We start from the raw sequence: 22,311 nt of genomic DNA, 5'->3' as shown, positions 1-22,311 counted from the left end.
TGAGAGCAGGACACTCCTCTTCCCAGAAAACCCGAGTTTCTCTGCTGAAATGCCACCATGGGTGTGAAAAGCAGCACGAGCCACAGTGGCAGCTTTTGTGTAGGATCCAGAGCAGTAAATTCATTACAGCAATGAGATTATAACTCAATATATGCCATGGTGGGAGTGTTCCAAAGCTCCATTTGCTGCTTTCCAAGGAAGGCAGCCTTAGCCGTGGGTAGAGCAAAAAAAAAAACTGTACAACTGATGAGTTTTTAATTTACTCCCCACATGGGAAAAATCAGGAGAAACAGCACAGAAAAAGGAATCTTTAAATCATCTAATTAAAAAAATTAAAACCCGTTCAAGTCAACCCCAGATTTTTTTCCTTAACATGAAAGATTTCACTTTGTTCTTGCTCTTTCGCTGCTTTTGAATGTTTTCTCATTTTATACTTCCCTCAGTTTTAAAAGGAGAAATGTTCGTTTGAAATTGAAGCCCCCAAAGTTCTGATTTCTAAATGAAATGTCTTTCAGAAAAATTTTCAATTTGAAAACATCCCTACTTTTTTTAAAAAAAGTTACATTAGCCACCAAATTCAATTCAGTTTTGCCAGAAGGGTTGGTTCCCAAACTCTTTTTCTGTGGCAAAATTATTACAAATCAAAAACCATTCTCCTCGTCTCTGGAGTTCAACCCAATCTTCCCTGCTGACAGGAGCTGGGCCCTCAGGAGCATTTGGGGGAGAAAACTCTGAAATTTTGTCCATATTTTCTATAAAGAACAACAACATGAGATGGGAAGAAGGCAGCAACAAAAACAGGATTTTTTTGATGCCCTGGAGGTCTCTGCACACCTTTGGAGGGTGGAACCTGCAGCTTCTCTTTTCTAAAATATCTCAAACAGAACCTGGGTACCAAACCCAGCCCCTTGTGCCTCTAAATCCCCTCCCTGCAGCCCCCACTCAGGTAAAGCCACACCTGGAGTTTGTGGGGCTGCTCCCAGCAGGAATTTGGGGATGAGCACCAGGATCAGAGGGATTAATGCACCTTCTATTTGACAGAGCAGCCCCAGGAAGCTGCAATTTGACATTTGATATTTGACAGTGCCTGGCTCAAGGATTCTGGTTTCAGTGAGGGAAGGGCAGGTGCAGAAATCCTTTGAGGGGAGAGAGCTCTGCCCTGAAAAGGTTAAATCCCAAATCTCCCTGTTGTTCAATCACTGATCCTCTTCAAAGCAGTTTTTAATTGGTTATGAGCAATTAACATTTATCCAGGAAAGCTGGGGCAGCCCATACATCATAAATCCCAAGCTGTAACACGAGGATGCTCCCCCAGATTTCCTGCCTTGCCCTCCCCAGCCACCAGAAGGCAAAAAAACCCCTTTCCAAGCATTTCCAGCACGTTTTCATGCCAATGTCCTTCTGGGGATGTGTTTTGTTCCAGCTGCTCTGATTCTCAATTAATATGCACCACCCAGCCAGGTTTTATTTCCAATTCCACCCTTCTCGAGACGTGAAAAGAAAGTCGCATCAGAAACCTCCACAAAATTCCATCCTCACCGGCCGCAGATCGCACAGGTCATGCTCACCATAAAATGTCAGCTGTCCTCGTGCCACGTTCCTGCCCCTCACATTTTCAGCCAGGCACTCGTAGAGCCCAGCATCCTCCTGCTGGAAGTTGGGGATCTCCAGCAGCGCGCTGGAGCGGTGCCGCCGCGCCTTCCTGGGCAGCTGCTTCCCATCCGCCCTCCTCCAGCTGATGGTGGGCACTGGGCTGAGGGAAACAGGGCAAAAAAAAGAGACTGGCAGAGGATGGAGAGCCTGCTCAGTGTGAGAGCCCTGGCACAGCACCCAGAGGGTCTCTGATGTGGGTGGGTTATGTGTTATGGGGATATTAATACATTTATTGTGGTGTATAAGCTGGAGGTGTTTTATTATTAAAATGCTGTTTTGACCCTTTGGGGTTCTGCTGTAAAAACATGTGTATTTTAGGGTGGGGAGGGCTTGCCCAGAGCAGCTGTGGCTGCTCTAAAAATGCCCAAGGCCATTGGGGTTGGAGCAGCCTGGGATGGTGGAAGGTTTCCCTGCTGTGACAGGGATGGGATTTAAGGTCCCTTCCAACCCAACCCATCCATTTTGTGATGGTTTTTCCTACCAGTCCCAAATTTTGGAAGTGTTGCCAGTGTTTACTCCAACTCCCAAGCCCTGTGGCTGCCACAAAAACTGGCCACAAGTCACTCCTGCTGAGGGAAGTTGGTCATTAGGAACTGCTGCAAACTGCACAAATCCAGCACCACGAATGTGAGAAGCTGCAGGAACAATAATTAACAATAATAATGGATCCAAACTTACTTGCCCAAGGCAAAGCACTCCAGTTTCACCGTGGTTCCTTTCGCAGATGGAACAGTTTCTGGGAACTGCACTTCTATTTTGGGCTCATACTCTCCCATCACCCCTGGGAACATAAAGGAGATGCTAAGGCTTGGTTGAATTTCAGCAGTAAATTCACAAGTGTTCCCGTGCTAGCACAGAGCTGTTCTATACATCATTACTTGCCCAATTAATCCATTCATTTTAAACATGGCCTGTTCCTAACAGCCGTGGAGTGTGGGCTCTTCTCCCATTTACTGCCAGAGGAGGAGCTGAACCAACTCTCCACACCATCTGCCAAAGATTAAAATCTCTTCATGGCTCTGTTGCTTCCTGCTTTTGAATATTTAGGGTTTTTGCAGGTAACTTGTGAAAATAAGGGGAGCAATAATCAGGGAGGTTCAGCATCTTCTAGGCAAACAGCCATCAGGAAAAAAACTTTTAAAACCCCTGGTGTTAACAGAGATATTTCCACTCACTTCCAGGTTTTCAGTGTACAGAGATCATCTACTCCTCGGGTAATTTCTCTATTTTTTTACTGCCCCAGTAAATCACGGAGCGTGGCAGCCTCTTTATGAAATTGTGTTTAAAAATTTGTGCACATAAAAAGGCCATTATAGCCCTGACAAATGGCTCCATTTCCAGCCACTGCACTGTCTTAAACCCAGCACATATAATCCCACCAACAGTGATTATCAGCTAATTGATGATTGCAGCTCAAACCTCAACAGTCCTGGATGGGGGCCAGGGAGGAAAGGAGCTGAGGAATCCCAAAAATACAGAATTGAGCCTGCAGGGACACTGGGGCACATCAGAGCTGCTCATGCTGGCCTGTGATTGCTGCCTGCTCTTGCTTTTCACACTGGATGCAAGAAAATCTTGGTTTTTCCTTGAATTTTCCAGTAATAAAGCTGGAAATGCTCAGTGTGAGGCTTGCACCACATCTACCTCTGCTTGCTGACCTGAATGTTCTCTGTTCTGATGCAACAGCAGGTTATGGCATCTCTCTTCCAACACATTAATTTATAATAAATTATTCATAATTATATTAATAATATATTTATAATTATTTAAAATATACCATAGAATATTATATAGATAAGAGATTAATAGATAATATCTTATATATTAAAATTGTTTATAATATGAAATATCGTATAAATATATTGTCTTTTATCTATTATATAATATGTATTATATAGTATATATATTATGTAATATATAATATGGAATATTGAATATATAATTACATATATAACACTATAAATTTATAATAAATTATAGTCGTGGCTGCACAGCCTCAGTTGTAAAAAATCAAATGCATTTATTAAAAATATGGATACTCTCCCCATATTCATGTCCTGCCCAGCACATGAAACAGGCAATCTGTGATTCTGTGGTGACATTCCAATATTTACAAACCAAAGAAGAATTAAGTGGCACATCACTCATTGGCCTCCTGCATATCAACACTGAACCCTCCAAAAGCTAAAAATCCTGTTTTCCCAAACAGGACCTGCCAAATCTCTGTAATCTTGCTGAAATTTCTCCAATATCTGTGTTAAATATTTCCTGGGTGAGCTTTAATCAAGCCAAGAAGTGCCCTGTGGTCTCCCCATCAGCTGATATTAACTTGTTGAGATATTTTCCCCTTTCTCTTCACTCCTTTTATCATTTATTCCCATTTCTTTGCCTTGGGCTGGGTGTGGAGAGCTGAAATCCCAGGGGGTGGGAATGGTTCCCTGGGACAGCAGCTCCAGCCACCACCCCCCTCAGCCCTCACTCCAACCACTGGAAAATTGGGATTTGTACCTGGAGAAGTCAGGATTTGCACCTGGAGAAATCAGGGGTTGTACCTGGAAAAATCAGGATTTGCACCTGGAGAAATCACAAGGCTCCTGCTGAAAGGACACTCTGCCTATCCCCATAAATATGTACAAGGCATGAAGTGAGTCCTGCTGTCTCCTCTTTACTGGAGCAACATCAGAGCAGCTGAGACATTTCCATCCTGAATCCAAGAGCATTTCCATGCAGAAAATCCTCATTTTCCCTGCTGTTCCTGAGTGATTTAACATCTGTGCAGGTGGCAGGGATGGAGGAGGAAATAAAGAACTAAAGCAGACCCTGGGCTGTGGCTTGGAGAACATTCCCAGGTCACAGCACAGCAGATGCTCCATGTGTTGGCATTCCAGAGGCTTCTGCATCTTTCTTCCAATTTCAAGGCTTAAAAACGTTCTTTGGGATGAAATTCAGGATTCCAGGGGGAGGTTAATTTGTCTGAGGATTTGATCTGCATTTCCTGACACCTGTGAAATGCTACAGTTTAATTGGCCCATACAGCTGCTGCTGATGGCAATTTCATTCTATCTTGGTCCTTTCCCACTGTTACTGTTTCAATCCTGCTATTAAAAATCCCAAATTTTACAGAGAAATAGGGAAGCACTGGAGGAGCAGCAGCTCTCAACACCTGGATGCTCCCAGCAGGTTTTGGAGTGGGATGGGGCAGCCACAGCTGTGCCAGAGCCTCCCCACCCTCACAGGGAGGAAATGGGATTGGGAATTCCTTCCTGATCCCTCCCTGCCTCAGCAGTTTAAAGCCATTCTTCTTATTCTAGAGTTTGCAAAAAAACCCAAAACCAACCAAACAAAAAAACCAAAAGACCACATTATTGGACTATTTAAAAATATTATGCCCTTTGTCATCCATGCCATGACTCCCTGTGGACTCAGAGGGATGGATTTGCTGCTGTGTTTGTAGGAACACAGAATTCCCTGCAAGGGAGGGCAGATAATGGAGCAGAGCTGGAAAAGCAGCAGCTCCACCCTTCCCATTCCAGCTGTGACAATTCCACATCACCAGCAGCATCTCCCACTCCATCCCAGGGGTTGTGTCAACCTGATGGGCAGGAGGTGCAGCAAGAGCCTGCATTTTCCAAGCAAGGAATTTTTGTCAAATCCCACGAGGTGACAGTGGATCTCCTTGCAGGAGAAGTTGCTAACATTGCATTTCTATTCCTGGAACAAATGTCCCAACTGTTAGCTTTTAAACAGAGACATTTTAATTAATTTTAATTGGAAATTAACATGCAAATGTATTTTTCTTATCTGCTCCAAAATGACGATGATACAGATCAATTGTCTGTGTAAATTTAGAAATCCTCTTTTGCTTTCTTCTCCCCTTTTCTGTATTATTCCACAGACCACTAAAAATAGCACTAATTCTGCTGGGAAACACAGGCTGAGCTAACAGTTCCCGAAACAACAAAGTGCCTTTGTTCACTTTTGGGCTGCATAAAATGAGAAAAACTGGTATATCCAGACTCTAAAATCTATTTTGTTTCCTGTCTTTGGCCAACTCCCAGTGGGTTTTCCCTTTGTAATTATTGCCTGACTCTGAGAGTCGCTCCAGCAGTGGGAAGAGCAATTTCAGCTGTCCATGAGTTTAAACCACAGCTCCAGCATCACTGTGAGGGTACAAAACCATGAGTGGGGAAAAACCCTGAAGTCCAATATAAACATCTCAGTGTGCTTTTTAATTTCTGGGTGACATCTGTCACTGCCTGTGAGATCTTCTGAGCCTGAGATCCTCACACCAGGACATGAAGGTGGTTTAAAGTTCAGATTTTTCCAGCTGGTCACTGAAGAAGTTTCAGGAGGCTGTTCTCTGAGATTTTCAAGGTTGTTTGTTTCTTATCTAAGAATTTCTTTCTCTAGCTAACAGTTTGAGATCCAGGGCAGACTGTCTGCCAGAGGGCAGGACTTTTATACTACAAATTACGTACCTAATATTTACAATTACTTTCCAACACATGACAATTTTATTACACTGTCCAAATCTGTCTCAGACCAACCAAAGAATTCCAGGCTGGCACTCAACATGGATGGCATGAAGAAGAAGAAAGAAAATCCACACCCCAAACCTCTCCATCTTAGCTCAAACTGCCAATATAAAAATCCAAATCTGTCTCAGACCAACCAAAGAATGCCAGGCTGGCACTCAACATGGATGGCATGAAGAAGAAGAAAGAAAATCCACACCCCAAACCTCTCCATCTTAGCTCAAACCGCAAATATAAAAATCCAAATCTGTCTCAGACCAACCAAAGAATTTCAGGCTGGCACTCAACATGGATGGCATGAAGAAGGAAAAAAATCCACTCCCAAAAATCTTCCATCTTAGCTCAAACCTCCAATATAAAAATCCAAATCTGTCTCAGACCAACCAAAGAATTCCAGGCTGGCACTCAACATGGATGGCATGAAGAAGGAAAAAAATCCATGCCCAAACACCCTCCATCTTAGCTCAAACCACCAACATAAATATCCACTTTCCTACCTCCTAACAACCTAATTTACACTCCACTCATTTTTTATGACTTGCAATTCTTCCTGTAACATTGGTAATTTTATCTAATGACTTAAACTGAGTTTCCACGCGTTCACGCCAGCCTCCTGCACCCAACCCAAGGAGCAGCCCCAGGGGTTGGGAGGGTCGTACCGTCGTTCCTGAGCACCAGGGGCGTGGGTGGCCCCAGCACCCTGCCCTTGGTCACCGTGCTGGTCACCACGCAGGTGTAGTTGCCCGCGTCCGAGCTCTCCACCTTGGCAATGTACAGGTTGCCGGTCTCCTGCGACACGAAGCGCCGGCTGTCCTGCTGCACGAAGATGGGGAACTCGTTGAAGATCCAGGCGTAGGTCAGCTCTGCAAGCAAGGGAGAGGCTGTGAGCAGGGAGGCTGCAGAGGGCAGGGAACTGCTGCTGCCGCCCCTCTGATTCTTACCTTTCAACCTTCTCCGTGTTCTCTGCTGCCGTTTTGGTTTTTACCTGGTTTTTTCACATATTTCGTGATGCCGTATTGGTTTTTACCTTTTTATCATCTCTGTATTTTCTGCTGCCCCTCTGCTTCTTACCTTTCAACCTTCTCCGTGTTCTCTGCTGCTGTTTTGGTTTTTACCTGGTTTTTTCACATATTTCGTGATGCCGTATTGGTTTTTACCTTTTTATCATCTCTCTATTTTCTGAAGCTCTTCTGGTTCTTACCTTTCAACCTTCTCCGTGTTCTCTGCTGCCGTTTTGGTTTTTACCTGTTTTTTTCACATATTTCGTGATGCCGTATTGGTTTTAACCTTTTTATCATCTCTGTATTTTCTGATGCTCTTCATATTCCCTGTGTTCTCTCATTTTGGTTTTTACCTATTTTTTTCATATATTTTGTGATACTGTTTTGGTTTTTTACCTTTTTATCATCTCTGTATTTTCTGATGCCCCTCTGCTTCTTACCTTCTAACCTTCTCCATGTTCTCTGCTGCTGTTTTGGTTTCTACCTGGTTTTTTCACATATTTCGTGATAACGTTTTGGTTTTTACCTTTTAATTATCTCTCTATTTTCTGATGCTCTTCTGGTTCTTACCTTTTAACCTTCTCTGTGTTCTCTGCTGCCATTTTGGTTTTTACCTTTTTTTTTTTAATATATTTTGTGATACTGTTTTGGTTTTTACCTTTTTTCTTTCCTATATTCTCTGCTACCATTTTGGTTTTTACCTTTTTATCATCTCTATATTCTCTCTATTCTTTACACACCTACTTGTAGCTTTTTATCATAGTTTAACATCTATGTTTTCCTAGGCATAAAGACAAAACAAATTCCAATATTCTCATTAACTGGGCAGGTTCCTAATTGGGGCGTTCTTGTCAGACATGCTCATTTGCAGAATCTATAAAAATTGTACATAAATCATGAGCAGGGTGCTTCCTCAGCCTTTTCCACCTGATGAATTTGTGCACTTAAGGATCCTGACATGAAGGTGCCTCTTTTATCACCCTATCTGTGTCTGGCTCATTTTTTTAGGACCAGAGAAAAAGGAATCATTACAAATGCAAATTTCCAGCTGTGACACCTCCCAGCCCGCACACAAATCTGATATTCCTGCTACCCTCCAACTTCCTCCAGAATAAAATGCATTTCACCTTTTTGTCATGAACATTCCAGCCTGCCCGTGGCTTTGCTTTCATCCTCCCTAATTAATTTTTTTTCCCCCCTAAAGCCAGTTGTGAGGAGGATCTGCCGAGTTGTGTTATCACCCACTGGATGTTTTATTCCTCGGGAATTTCTGACTCAGCAGAAAACTCAACACTGAATTAAGCAGCTGTAATCTTCTCTGTGACTAATTAGACAGGGCTCTGTGTTTTATAAGGCACCTTTGGAAGTTATTTGAGCCATAAAGAAGAAGTGAGAGGTGCTGCAGAGGCTGTGAGGGAGGTTAATGCAGCCTAACCCTGTTACATCTGCCTGAGCCAAATACCCAAACACACTCTAAGAGCCTGAAGTGGATGCAAGACTGCTGCAGTTTTCTAAGGGAACACTAATTATGCTAAAAATCATATTCTTATTTTAATACTCTAATGACTCATGGCTGTAATTGACCTCAACTACCATTAGGTACTTTGGAAAATATATTCTGCCCTCACATCCCACTGCTCCCAGCCAGAAGAGGCTGAATGCAGACTTTTGGCCTTTATTTATTTATTTGTAACAACAGGACTTGAAAATGCCTGCTTAGACTTTTAGGAAGAGATGGTAATTCTGTTTATGAGGGAATATCTAATCATCATATTTACACATGTGCATCTCATTAGAAGGAACCTCATGCTGATGTCAAGAGGATACTCAGAGCAAACAAGGTACCACTTCTCAACCAGCTCATTATTTTCTGCAAGTAGTTAAGTTTGTTTCTTTTTTTTTTTTTTTTAGATTTACTCTCACTGAACAATTATCTTGCTACTCCAGCAGCAGCCAGCACCAGGCAAATAAACATCCCTGCCCTGGGATGCACAGAGGTGATAAAGTTGGAGTGACTCTTCACACACAAGGTTTGCAGCAGAGCCCCCCTGAGCCCTGCAATTCTCTACTCACTGTGGGAATGGAGAACTGACCACAGAAAAACAGGGAATTTCTGGATCAATCCTGATCCTCCCATCCTCCCCCTGGAGGTTTCATGGGTATAATCACACCCCACACTGGCTTTTCCCTGTGAGCCAGGATCACTTTAATTACTAAACCCCCTCTAATTTCAAGGTTAAATATTTCCATTGCAGTCCATGGTTCTGTGCTTGTGGGCTAATGATCCCTTTGGCTGAAGGAGTTCTCATCTCTGCTGGTGAGAGCCATGGAGAGCCCTTGTGCTGGCATTTTCAAGACTTTCCAACCCTTTCATCACTGTAGGAGCTTTTCCTGGGCTCTGCCTCAGTGACAAAGTCTGGGATAATCCTGTCACTGGAGCTGGGGCCAGGCTGGAAGCCCTGGGTAAGCAGGGCACAGGAGGCTGAGCAGGGGGAGGAGGCTGGGACCCCTCCAAAAAGGTGGAAGGAGATAAAGGAGACTCATTCCTAGAGGGAAAATACGAAAAAATATCAAAACCTCCCCCCAAGACACCTTGAAACTGTTAATTTGGCTGTATAGTGCTGAGGAGCACAGCAAAGAGCTGAAGGTGCAGCTCTGCCTTCCTATTAATGCCAGGAAGATCCAGCTGCACAAATGACACAGAACTGGACATTAAGAGCAGTCCACTATTGCTTTATATATATTTAAAGATCTTTAGAACAGATTGCTGTCTAATATTTAAGGGTTGGAAGCCCTGGGTAAGCAGGAGACTGTGCAGGAGGAGGAGATCTGATCAAAGGCAGAAACAAATGGGATCCCTCAAAAATGAGGAACCCAGTGCAGGGGGAACTAAAGAAGACCCATTCCTAGAGGGAAAAAAAATTGAAATCTCCCCCAAACTTGAAACTCTGTTAATTTGGCTGCATAAAACTGAGGAGCACAGCAAAGATCTGATGGTGCAGCTCTCCCTATCAATGCCAGGAAGATCCAGCTGCACAAATGACACAGAACTGGATATTAGGAGCAGCCCATTATTGCTCTAAAGCATTTAAATTCCCTCTCTCTCTCTCTCCACCACCATGGGACTCATGGAATATCAAGCCCACGGACTGGAGCATCCCTGACTGCAGCTGCTTGTGCAGCAACATGTAAATAAAGACTCTCTCCAACTGCCTTTGATTTCCTGAGAGATCCTGCTGCAATATTTATGGCTTCTCCAGCTTGACAAGCTGCTTTTGATAAGGTCTGCCTCCCTAATTGCTGTGGAAGTGGCAGGCAGCTCCCATCCCAGAGGCAGTTTGTAACTCCTGTGCACACAGGCACTGCAGACACAGCCCCAGGTGGCTCCTGCTGATGCTCCCCAAGTCACCAACAGGGAGCTGGGAGCACAAGGAATCAGCAGCAACAGGCACTCCCTGGTTTCCTAATCACACATCAGGCTCTAGTTCCTTGAGGGATTTATTACAAACTTCTCCTGTCTAATTTGGGGTCCTATTAATATGATTTTTGTCCATTTTCCCACGCTTTTCATCTCCCCTTTCAAGCAGATTCAAGCAGCTCTCTCAAACAAAGTTACTCAATTTCTGACCTGCATTTGCTGTTTTTTAAGGAAGGGAGAAGCTCCATGAGCTGCAATCCCACTGAGCACCTCCCTGCACAGACCCAGGACATGTAATCTTATTTTTCTTCATTCCCATTATCAACTCTATAGTGAAAACTGCACAAAAATTCTGAGTAATTATTAACTCAGGCCTGTGATTTGCCAAAATATTTTTTGCATGTCTTGAGACATGCATATATTTTACCTCTGCCTTTAAGTAAAAGAAACTCTTCTTGATTTTTTTTTTAAAGTCTCTTCCATAAAGTTAGGGCTGCCACTTAAAAAGGTCTCTGTGGCTATTATGGGAAAAGCTATTAAAATATCAAGATTATGGCAGCCATAAAGCTGAGTAGAAGAATGAAATTTTGGGATCAGTATTAGCCAAAGAATGGGGGTCATTTATCATTTTTAATAAGAACAGTGTGGGTACAGTACACTATTATTTTTTATAGGCTTTACTGAAAGTTACAGAGATTAATCCAATCTTTAATGATTGCTGTAATTTCTGCTCTGTCACTCTCAACCTGGACAGGTGGGAATTGATTTCCAGTGTAAAACCAAAATTCCAAATTTCACAATTCCAAATTTCACTGTGATTTGATTGATCTGTCAACACCCAGAGCCCCATAAATGACAAAATGTGAGCAGGGAAGAAAGTTCCAAGTGCCACAAGACCCTGAGAGTGCCCTGGGGAAAGGAAAAGGGAATTAACTGGGAAAAACAAATCCCTGGCACAAAACTCCATGGTCATGGCCCTACCCAGGCTCCTCTGCACACTCACCAATCCTCTGCAATTTTGATCATTTTTCTCTTTCACAGTTTTATATTAATGTTAAAGCTACATGAATTATGCACTGCTCCCCTTTTTGGGTTTTTTTTTTTTTTTTTTTTTTTTTTTGACCCTGCAGATTGTTGCATTGCCCTGCCAGCACCACTGGATCAATTTTTCATCTTCCAGTCTTAAATAATTGCAGAACAATTTAAGGAAATCAGCCTGGACAAAAGTATCCCCTGGTTAATTCTCCCTTTGAGCCTGAGCTACATCACACCACAGCTCTCAAATGCAGGTTTTAATAAAGAGAGTGATAAATAATGAACAAGATTAATCTGAGGTTAATAAAACACATTTGGATGAACCCTCAGCTATGCCAGATCTGAGGGCACAGTTACTCAGCAGCCAGGCAGCAGAAAAATGTGCTGCCACAAGTTTATAAGAATGAGAAAAATACACAAATTACCCAATTTCTGTGTTGGATTCATTCTCACAGCAATTCTCAGGGCTGTGTTTGCCTCCCAGCCCCTCCACTGCCCAGGTCTGGGTAATTAAAAGGGCAAAAATCTTCATTACCTGCAGCCTGATCAATAACCCTACATCTGCTGCAGCTGTGGAAAGCAGTGAAATATCTGCTGCACAGCTGGCCTGGCTCATCTGAGCTCTGACCATGATTGCACTGTGCCATCAGCCCAAAAGGACAAAAATCAACACAAATCTTTACCTGGGCTGAAGAGAAAACCTTGTGAGATGAGCTCCTGCACTGGGGCATTCACTCCAGTTAAATAATTTCAACAAAAACTATTTCAACAGCAGCTGCTGGGCACAGACACCCTCCCACCTAGCACAGCCTGGCTGGTTTGGGGAGAAACTTGATGGTTTTGTGTCTGAAAATCCTTTAAAACTTGTCTTACAGATATTTACAGCTCAGGAAAGAAAATTCACCCCCCAGCCCAAGCTGTGTTTATGACTCTGATACTCCTGAAGTTTGGTGTTCACTGGAAATGTGAACCAGGACTGGATTTGATGCCACTTTCAAGCCCTTCTGGTTCAAACTGAAGTTTTTTGAGTCAGGCTCATCCCAGCAGTGATCAGCTGGGTGAAACTCTGTCTTTTTAACTTCATTTCAATGAGGAAATTCTGGTAATAAAAAAGAGAATAATGGCTTGATATGGTCCAGAGAGTGGCATCAACATCTTTGTAAAGAAAAATTCATCTTCCCCTGCCAGGCAGAGATAACATGGAAGAGGAGACACCAGGCAGAGGAAAAGATCAAAAGGAGGCTGGGCTGAACTGCTAATTGCTTACAAGCAATCATCAAAAGAGGATAAAAACACGGGAAGCTGGGCACGAGTGATGCCTGCACTGAATTGGAATTCTGCTCTGGCTTTGTGCTGTGATTCAGTCACTGCTGATATTCTCCAGGCTTGTGTTACATAAAGTGCTCCACACATCACCTGAAGGAATGACTCACAGATTTAATCCATCAGTTTGTTTTCTGTTTAAAGTCAGAAAGAGTTAGCCTAAAAATCTTTTTTTTTTTTTTTTTAGTGTGTGCACTTGCTTCAAAAAAGCTAAAGGTCCCTGGGCTTGTTTTAAAACATATTTCAATGTGACCTAGCTAATCCTTTAATACCAGCTTTCACTACCTTTGATCTGTAGTTGTAACAGATTAGATCAAACCTCTTAAAAAAAAAAAAATAAAAGTTGGTTGCAGAGGAATTTTCTTACTGCAATGAATTAAAATTATGATTAATTCCAAGGCTGAAATATCTGCCCAAACAGCCTGAGGGGGGAATGGCCTGTAGGGCACTTGCCTGTAGCACACAGGAAAAAAAACATTCTCCTAATTTATTTGATAGATAATCAGTGCTTAGATAAAGTGTTTTGATATCTACCAGCTGAAAACATCATCATGGTTGCACATATATTATATTTAAACACATCATGGTTGCATTTTTAGGCACTTCACATGAGGTTACAGAAAATGCCCAAACCAATACCCCCATTGATTTTTAACAACAAAACATCAGCCCATGGCAATGGGGGGTCCCACAACCAGGACTGTGATTTGAGCACAGCAGAATGTGCACCCAGGGATGAGGAGCCCCAGACTGGATCCATCAGTGCTGGGATTGCACACTCTGCATCCCTGGCAGCCTCCCAGGGCTGGGTCTGGAGGGAAGGGGTCAGCAGAGCCTGGGGCAGGACTCTGATCTCCCCCTCAGCTCATAGAGACATCACAGGCTGTTACAAGTCCTGATAAATGCTATTGACTGGGCTCTGCCAGATTTCACTCATCCCCAGCCAAACCCTGCTGGCCCTACCCCCCCTCAATCCCATCTCAATCTTCATTTAGTGCTGACTGCAACCAAACAGGGAATAAACCACACCACTGGCTCGCAGATGATTTCTTTTTAAAGATGTCACGAGCTGTCACTGATAAATAAAAAATCCATTAACGTCATGTCCCTCATTATTTCGCTGTTTCCAAGGTCTTTAGTGGAGGGCTGAGACTCTTCCCTTGCACCCCCTGGGGCACAGAAAAAGAATTTTGGTCGCTGCAGGTGACAAGGGACAGGTGCCAGCTCAAAATCTGGGTCTAAACTCCATGGCCAGTGTCTGTTCTTGAACCTGCCCCTCATTTTTACACCCCAAAATCCACCCCAGCTGAAATGAGGCAGATCACATTCACCACCTCAGGTGCTCAAATGAGTGAAAATCGATGATGAGCTTGGCATTTGTGCTGTGAGAAATATTTATAATTTCATAAATCTCTCAATTACAAGAGCACTGCGTGCTCCCTGTGCTGTCAGAAATATCAAGCCAAAGCACTCCCAAATTAGAGGAGAATTTATCCTTATCCCTCATCCTCAAATATGTTGATAAACTTGTGCACAAACTGAATCAGCAGTTTTTGGAGAAAGGATTATGTCAGATTAATTTTAATCTAATCCATTTCTATCTCCTGAGAAGCTTTTTACTTCTTGCTTTTAATAATTTAAACGGTGACTGTGGCAGAGCATAAAAAATAAATGATGGGAGATGCACTTTAAATGGAAGTTACCATTCTCAATCACTTTTTATTTAAATGAGAGTTTCATATGCCTGGTTTTAAGTTTAATGAACCCCATTTTTTGCTGAACTGTAATAATCCCCATCACGTGGAGCCAGGCACAGATGAATTACAGAAACCCAATGTGTGACCCTGTGATGGAAAGAGACACCTGGAGGGAAATTTGGGCTGAATTTTGAGGGAATTTTTTGGCAGAAATGCTGGCAGGCTGCTCAGATCCAGCTTTCAGGAGCAGGAGATGAACTGCAGGAGTTGGGAACTTTGGGAAGTTGTTTTCTGGATCTTGGCCTGGGATCAATCACTCAGAGGTTTTTGAGTTCAAGTGTTCCCACTCTGGAAAACACTCTGAGGATGTTGACACTTTGGACATGGGAATTTTCCTGCTGTTTGGGGTCACTATTGAGAGGAAAAACTGGTGACAGGTTCAGGTATTTTTGATGCTGCATCCTTTGCTCCTCTCATGGTCTCCATCTCCAGCACATCCTGCATCCACCTCCTGGGAATTCCTGGGAAATCCTGCTGGGATTTCACCTGTTCCCATTCCAGGAAAGTCAGCTGTGAGCTCTGCATGGCAACACCACCTTGCTGGGGTATTTTCCTGCTGGGAACTGAGCCTCCCCTCTGTCCTTCCCTACATCCTCCAAGCAGAATTATCCATGGAAAACAAGATTCAACACCTGCCCCACAACCCAGGGGTGTTTGCAACCCCTCCTGATGCTGCCAACACCACAGCTAAATACATCAAATCCATCACTGACTGTCCCAATGGGGAAAAAAAATATCCCTGCCTCTTTTTTCTTTGCTTTTCAGAGTTTATCTGCTCACATTTTCCCTCCAGCCTCAGGAGTGATCCCTGACAGGCTGCTCAATGACCCTGCAGCCTTCTGACAAATAGCTCAACCAACTTCCTACCATCTTAGCAGATTTTTTGCTTGGTTTCCTGGAGAAATGGGACTTTTACAGCCATGGTGCCCACCCATGTGTGTGAGGCTCTTCTCTTAATTGGCTTCTCACTAATTGGAACCAAATCTGACCAAGCAGCAAAGGCTTCCAAAGGCATTAAGGCAGGAGAGGAAGAGGAGAAGCCATCAATCCCTTAATAAGGAGTAACAGGGGTAGCTCAGCCCTTTGACAACCTGCCTGGCAAGGGCAAACTGGGAATACAGGTTCTGTAAAATTCAAATTTCTGAAAAGCTCTGGGCATCCCACGCTGAAAGAAACAGGAAGATAAAGGCTGAATATTGAGTGGAGCAAAGACATTAAACAGTCCAGGGTTCCTGCTATGCTCCACTTGCTGATCATGGTATAAAAATGCCTGATAATTGCCTTTTTCCTCCTGCACTGATTTTTCCCAGGTTTGATCCCTTTCCTCCTTGTACAAGCATGAGGGAACATGAAACACGATTTGTGGGATGAATTATTTACAAGCCAAACCCCTCAAACCATTCATCCCACCAGAGGCCATCAACCACCCCAAAAGCAAAAGATCCTCACCATTCCCAGCCTATGAAGTGCCTAGCATCCCTTAAAAAAAAAAAAAAAACAACCAAAAAAACCAAGAAACAATAAAAGGAGAGAAAAAGTGAGCAGGCAGTAATGATTTCTGTGCCCAGGAGTGGTTTTAGCAGTGCTGGAATCAGTGAAGTGCTTTCTGCAAACACCTTGGGTGTCCACACCTCACTACTGCCCGTGCAGCATAAAAGGCTGAGATTGAGATGGAATCACAATTGCCATCTCCTCTGTCAAATGCTAAAATTTCCTTAGTTCTACTTGATTTAGCTGTGCAACAGAACTAAAAGTTTTCCTGGATACCAGCAGGGAAAAAAAAAGGCAGGAGAGAATGAGAAAACCTGAATGCATCCAATCTGTGAAGAGATGTGGGAATAATTCTGTGTCAAAGCTCAGCTCACAGACAGGAATGTGTTTCCATCCATGGCTGTTTCCATCAGGAGTGATGGCATCAGATAGGAAAGAATTATGGAACAACTGAGCTCTAATGAATCTCCTCCTCTTGGGGAAGATGGAATTTTCCAAGTGCATTGAGAATCACAGAAAAGTGATTTTCCTTGAAATCCTGCCTTTGTTCACTCAAGGGGCCACAGCTCCCAGATGCCCAGGAAGGTCAGAAAGGAGCAGAGGGACAAAGTGTCAGAGGAACTGAGGTTCAGAGAGAGGAATTGCTGGGGAGATTCAGTTCCAGGGTCAGCAGGAACCTTAAGGCACATCCTGTAGGAACACCAGCAGGTTTCCACCTGCCCAGCTGAGCACTTTGTTAGCTAAAAAAGCCATCAGCTGGTTTATTTCCTTCCCAGCTAGTTAGGGGTGAGAATAAATGTGCTCCAGCTGTGGTGAGTGGTGGAATGAGTGAAGGACAGAGCAGTCTCAGAACTGGACACTCCAGGGAATGCAATGAGAACAGGGAATTCAAACAATCAAGTGATTGAGAGATCATTTCCAGCAGCCCTCTGTGTGCACTCAGCATTTCTCACAGCACTTGGAGAGCTCCATCTCCACAGGCATTTCCCACGAGGGCTGGAAGGCAAATGTCATGAGAACATGATTATAGATCTTCCTAAAGATGAACCACAGGGAGGGGGGGGGGGAGAGAAATCCTCAGGACAAGTTCATTTATCTTCCCACAGAAGGGAGGGAAGGATTTCCAGACCTGCATGTTCTGCATGAGGAAGGGTCTGCTACCAGCCTGTCAAGTAGAAAATCCTTTCCAGGACTGTATTTTTTCAGCCTCTGGACTCTCAATGAAATGAGATGCCAGGGATGCTAAAAGGAATTTGAAAACTGTAGTTGTTAAAATATTAACTAACCCTGCTCTGACTATCAAATAAATCTAATAAAAGTGGCAGCTAAATGACTCAGCTCCCACGAAATTAAATGAAAAGAACTATTCGGCACAAAGAATATTTTATCTTAAAATTTGGAGATAAAGTTAAAAGGACAGTGACCTCCAAATACTTCCCAGGCATATCCCCTCTAGAACACAACTTAGATTCAGAGCCCTGAGAAACACAAGTGACTGTTTGCTCTGGCTTTTGGATCTTTTTGTTTGTTTGTTTCAATTAAGTTTATCTCAGCAAGAAATGTATCCTGCCAAATTTGATTAACACCACTGAAAAAAGCAAACAAGGAAAGGTGTTTCCCTGTGCCACATTCCTACAGCAATATTTACTCTCCAGTGAAACCTTCTGTGGAGTTTCAGGGTAGAATGGTCAACACAAGACCCTTGTTGGGCTTTTGATTAAAGAAGCTGCAGAAATAATGAGGGAACACCCTTCACACGTGGGGTAATTACCTCAGAAAAATCCTAACAACGAGGGCAGGTTTCTGCCAGACCTTTAGGAACAAATGAAAAGGGCAAACAAGAAAGGAGAGGAAAAGAGATGGAAGTTGTAAGAGACAAAGGGGTCACCAGTATGGCAGGACTGGCCTCGGGGGTGGGAATCAGAGAATGCAGCAGAGCAAATGTTTGATTTGCATTATTCTGCTCCTCAGCCACTGCCTGAGCTGCAGATGAACATTTATTTTCCAAATCTCCAGCACTCAGCATGCACTTCATCAGAGGAGGCCATCACATCATTATGCTGCTTAACAGAATGTACCAGCACAAGGCAGTGACCTGGCAAACAGCAGCTCCCAGCACGCTCTCCATTTCCATTTGGGGTCTGGGGGGGATCCATGTGCTTGAATTTCCAGCTCATTTCCAACCAGAAATTGGGACAGTGCATGGCAATGCCCAAATTGTTCTGTGTGAGCTGTACACAGCCCATTTGTTGATGCTGAAAGGGTTTGTTCATCATTTGGGCTCATTTTCGGGATGAATTTCCTGTAACGTTTGAACAGTAGGAATGCTCTTTATTGGGCATCATTAACAAGAAAAAATAAAAAGAAAGCCTCAACAACTAATGTATGTAGGCCAACATAACTTCACTTTTAGCTGACAGCTCCTCAAAAATGGGTATTTCCTAGTGGCAAAGTACTGGAGTGAACTACAGCTGAAAGGTTAATGGTCTGGATGCTGATCAGCATCTTTTTAATAAAGTCACAATTTTTAAGCCCAAGACAACCAGTGACACAATGGCTGGCAGGAAATAATTCCCTTCTCATTTACTATTTTTCTTTTCCCAAATCTCAGCACTTGGCCAGGATGATGTTTTCAGGTTTCTACAATTCCAATGAATACCCTCATCAGATTGAAAAATCTTGCTTTTAAAATTTTTTTTTTCAGATTTAATTTTCAATGCACATATGAAAATAATGTAAACAAAATATATATATGAAAGTGAATTTTTCCCCACAATTAATCCTATGTTTCAGCAGTGGTCATTAAAGCCATCAGGGACTTTTTGCAAGGATGATGAAGTTGGGTTCGCTGCCCTAATCAGATTCTAAAATAAGTAATTGCATTTTCTCCTCTTATTACCACTCACACTTCCAAAGAGCTGGATTATTTTTCACTCTGAAGCTGGAGAGTTTTTTCCTGTGGCACCACAGCATTAAAAACTTGCAGGGTTATCCTGGGGAAGGTGATTCCTAGAGCTCTGCTTTGCCCTGGGGATGGGGCTGCCCAGGAAATTCCAGATGAGCACCTGACATTCCTTCTGAACCTCCCTCTGCCCAGGGCTGGGCTGCAGAAGGCTCTGGGGCTGTGGAAACGTGATGATCACCAAAAAGCATTAATTGGCAGTTGGGATGTTCAAAACTCATCTTATTTCTAACCTTGGGAGGGAGGAAAAGCAAAAGCAAATGTTGGCAGAGAGCAGATTAATTCCTGCAGAACAAGTGCTCTGAATTAACCTGTTTTGAGTTTGCTGTAAACACTTTGTGTGCAGGCTGTGATACAGGCAGCTCAGACTAACTGAGACAGAGCTCTGATAGTGTCACTGCAGACTAATTGTGGCTCTGGCTGCAATTAGGATAATTTTCTGCCTGCAGCAGAGCAGGTCATGGATGGTGGTCACAGGGGAAGTCCTCTCTCCCCCAAATGATTGAGGGAAATTATTGCCAGAAACGTTCTCACCTCCTGGTCAGCACACAAGGCTCTGTCCCTCTTACTGAACCAAAGCTGGAAATAACACCAGCACCTTCTGGAAATTTAGTTTTTTTATATCAGCAGTAAATAAACTCAGGCCAAACCTTCTCCTGAACCACCTGAACAACCATTCCCTTCTCAGTGCTCACATCCCCACCAGCTGCTCCATCTCCACACAAGGAGGAGATTTCTTATGGCAAAACAGGGAACTGAGCCATGACAGAGCAGGGCTTTGCTGAGGAGATAAATGTGCACAATTCCTGTGTCCCTCTGGGGCTCCTGCCTTGGAGGAAGGGAGGCAGCACTGCTGGGCAGGGAATGGGCAGTGCCCTGGCTCAGTCCTGCTGGACAGAGGGACAGAGGGACAGAGGGACACAGCCCATGGCAGCTGAGCCCAGGAGCCCCCCAAGCCTCTCCTGTCTCCGCAATAAGCTCAGCCTAACAGCACAGACAATCCCCATCCAGCTGATGAGGCTGGACAGAGCTCAAAGCAGGATTGCAAATCTCTTTAAAAGGGACACAGAAGATTTCTGTGGTTCTGACAGAGGAGCAGCCCCTGATGGAGGAGCCAGCTGCACACACATGGGGCTTGTCAGGCACACCAGGGGCATCCAGCAGCAATTCTGACAGAGCCACCCCCTCCCCAAGACATTTTGAACAGAACAGTGCAACACACACCCTCAAGAAGCCACAAGTTGGAACATTTAGAATAAGTTTGCGCTGAACTGAAAGAATTGTTTGGTATTTTCTATTTGAAGCAAACAGCACTCTGTGAGATCTGGACATATCCTGAGTCCCAGGAAACAAAATATAGTGCCAGTAGTGTTTGAAAAAGAAAACGATGAAAAAACGACACACAAAAGTGGCTCTGCCAGCAAGCTTCAACTTTTTAGCAGGAGCCACACCCAGGCCACAGAACAGACAGGCTGCACAAGAAGACCTTGGTCAGCTCTTCAGCATATGCAGACACTGCTTTAGTTTCCACGAGTTCATCTCTGAATTTTACACTCAGATTAACAACGTGCATTTCCCTGCATTTACCCCCCACCGGAGCCTCCCCAATCACCACCACAACCCCTTTTACCATGACCAGGACCCTTTTCCTGAAAACCCTGATAGCTCATCTCCCTGGGAAGGAGCCCAGAGAGAAGGATGAGAGAAGGATGAGAGAAGGATGAGAGAAGGATGAGAGAAGGATAAGAGAAGGATGAGAGAAGGATGAGAGAAGGATAAGAGAAGGATGAGAGAAGGATGAGAGAAGGATGAGAGAAGGATAAGAGAAGGATGAGAGAAGGATGAGAGAAGGATAAGAGAAGGATAAGAGAAGGATGAGAGAAGGATGAGAGAAGGATAAGAGAAGGATAAGAGAAGGATAAGAGAAGGATGAGAGAAGGATGAGAGAAGGATGAGAGAAGGGTAAGAGAAGGATGAGAGAAGGATGAGAGAAGGATGAGAGAAGGATGAGAGAAGGATAAGAGAAGGATAAGAGAAGGATGAGAGAAGGATAAGAGAAGGATAAGAGAAGGATGAGAGAAGGATAAGAGAAGGATAAGAGAAGGATGAGAGAAGGATAAGAGAAGGATAAGAGAAGGATAAGAGAAGGATGCTCGTACCTCCAGCGTGGGGCGGGGGCCCGCAGAGCAGCACCACGCCCTGGCCCGGGCGCACCGACACCGCGCTCCTCGCCCGCGTCTTGAAGCTCTCCAGATCTGCCAGGAGACAAAGGAAAGGCTGTTAAAGGGTGCCCAGAGGCTTCTCCTCATGGGGAGCATGAAAGGAAAAATGGAGAAATGTCGCATTTTTGGCCGTAGGTGAAAATGGATAAAGGGTAATGCAACAATCCCTCGTGCAGTGGAGAAGCAGAAGAGAAAGAGTGTTGAGTCAGTGAGTCAGGGGTCTCTGAATTCTTCAGAGAGAAATCAGAGTGCAGGGATGGAATTAAAACCTCTGGATGAAGGATATTAAACCACTCACACATAAAGCAGACGTTTAAGTAGGAGTTAGTAAGTTTTAGGGTGAACTCTAATGCTTTTAGTAAGTGAAAGGTTTCAAATGCCAAAGTTGCAATGTGAGTTCTAGTGAAGGCTGAAAAACATATTAATGTTTTCAGTAGAGGCTCCAGGACCATGGCTGTAGACAGTACTTAGACATAATAGAGCTGTAGTGAGAATATTGCTCACATTTTTCAGATAGAACAAGACAAGTTGTAGGCATAGTCTGTACATAACCTGGCATGTTAAGAAACTGGAATTCTAATAGCTTAAGGAGTGGTGGTGTGAGTTTGTGTCTCAGCTTGTTGGGAAAATCCTACATAAGAGTTGGTGCTTATTGCCATTTGCCTTTGTGCTTTTTGCTTTTGCCATTGTTTTTCTGCTTGCCTTTTGAGGCTGATGTGCTTTGTAATAAGTAACATTTTTAACTATTAGCTGCTTCACTTATTTAAGATAACCCGACAAAGTTGGTGCCAGGAGCATGGGTGGTCAATAACCTCACAAAAGAGCTTTATTTAAAGAAACACCACACTTATATAGGGTAGTTTGTGAAAACAGAAAAGACTCATTGATCCAAGAAGGTAACATCTCTTTGAAAA

General features: G+C 43.6%; 1 protein-coding gene across 4 annotated transcripts in view; it reads right to left on the bottom strand.

Moving 5' to 3' along the window:
• Nucleotides 1-22,311, bottom strand: part of LOC306807616 (contactin-4) — a 215,726-nt gene that overhangs the window by 61,352 nt on the left and 132,063 nt on the right. For all 4 annotated transcript variants that reach the window (XM_079317348.1, XM_079317347.1, XM_079317349.1 and 1 more), the window contains 4 exons: nucleotides 21,335-21,430; nucleotides 6,848-7,051; nucleotides 2,332-2,434; nucleotides 1,569-1,753 (listed from right to left, as the gene is read on the bottom strand). In XM_079317348.1, the coding sequence (XP_079173474.1) occupies nucleotides 1,569-1,753; nucleotides 2,332-2,434; nucleotides 6,848-7,051; nucleotides 21,335-21,430 (588 nt within the window). The remainder of the gene's footprint in view (nucleotides 1-1,568; nucleotides 1,754-2,331; nucleotides 2,435-6,847; nucleotides 7,052-21,334; nucleotides 21,431-22,311) is intronic.

This window comes from Erithacus rubecula (assembly GCF_903797595.1).
Source record: "Erithacus rubecula genome assembly, chromosome: 13".
Lineage (NCBI taxonomy): Eukaryota > Metazoa > Chordata > Aves > Passeriformes > Muscicapidae > Erithacus > Erithacus rubecula.
This window is presented reverse-complemented; position numbering and strand designations above follow the sequence as displayed.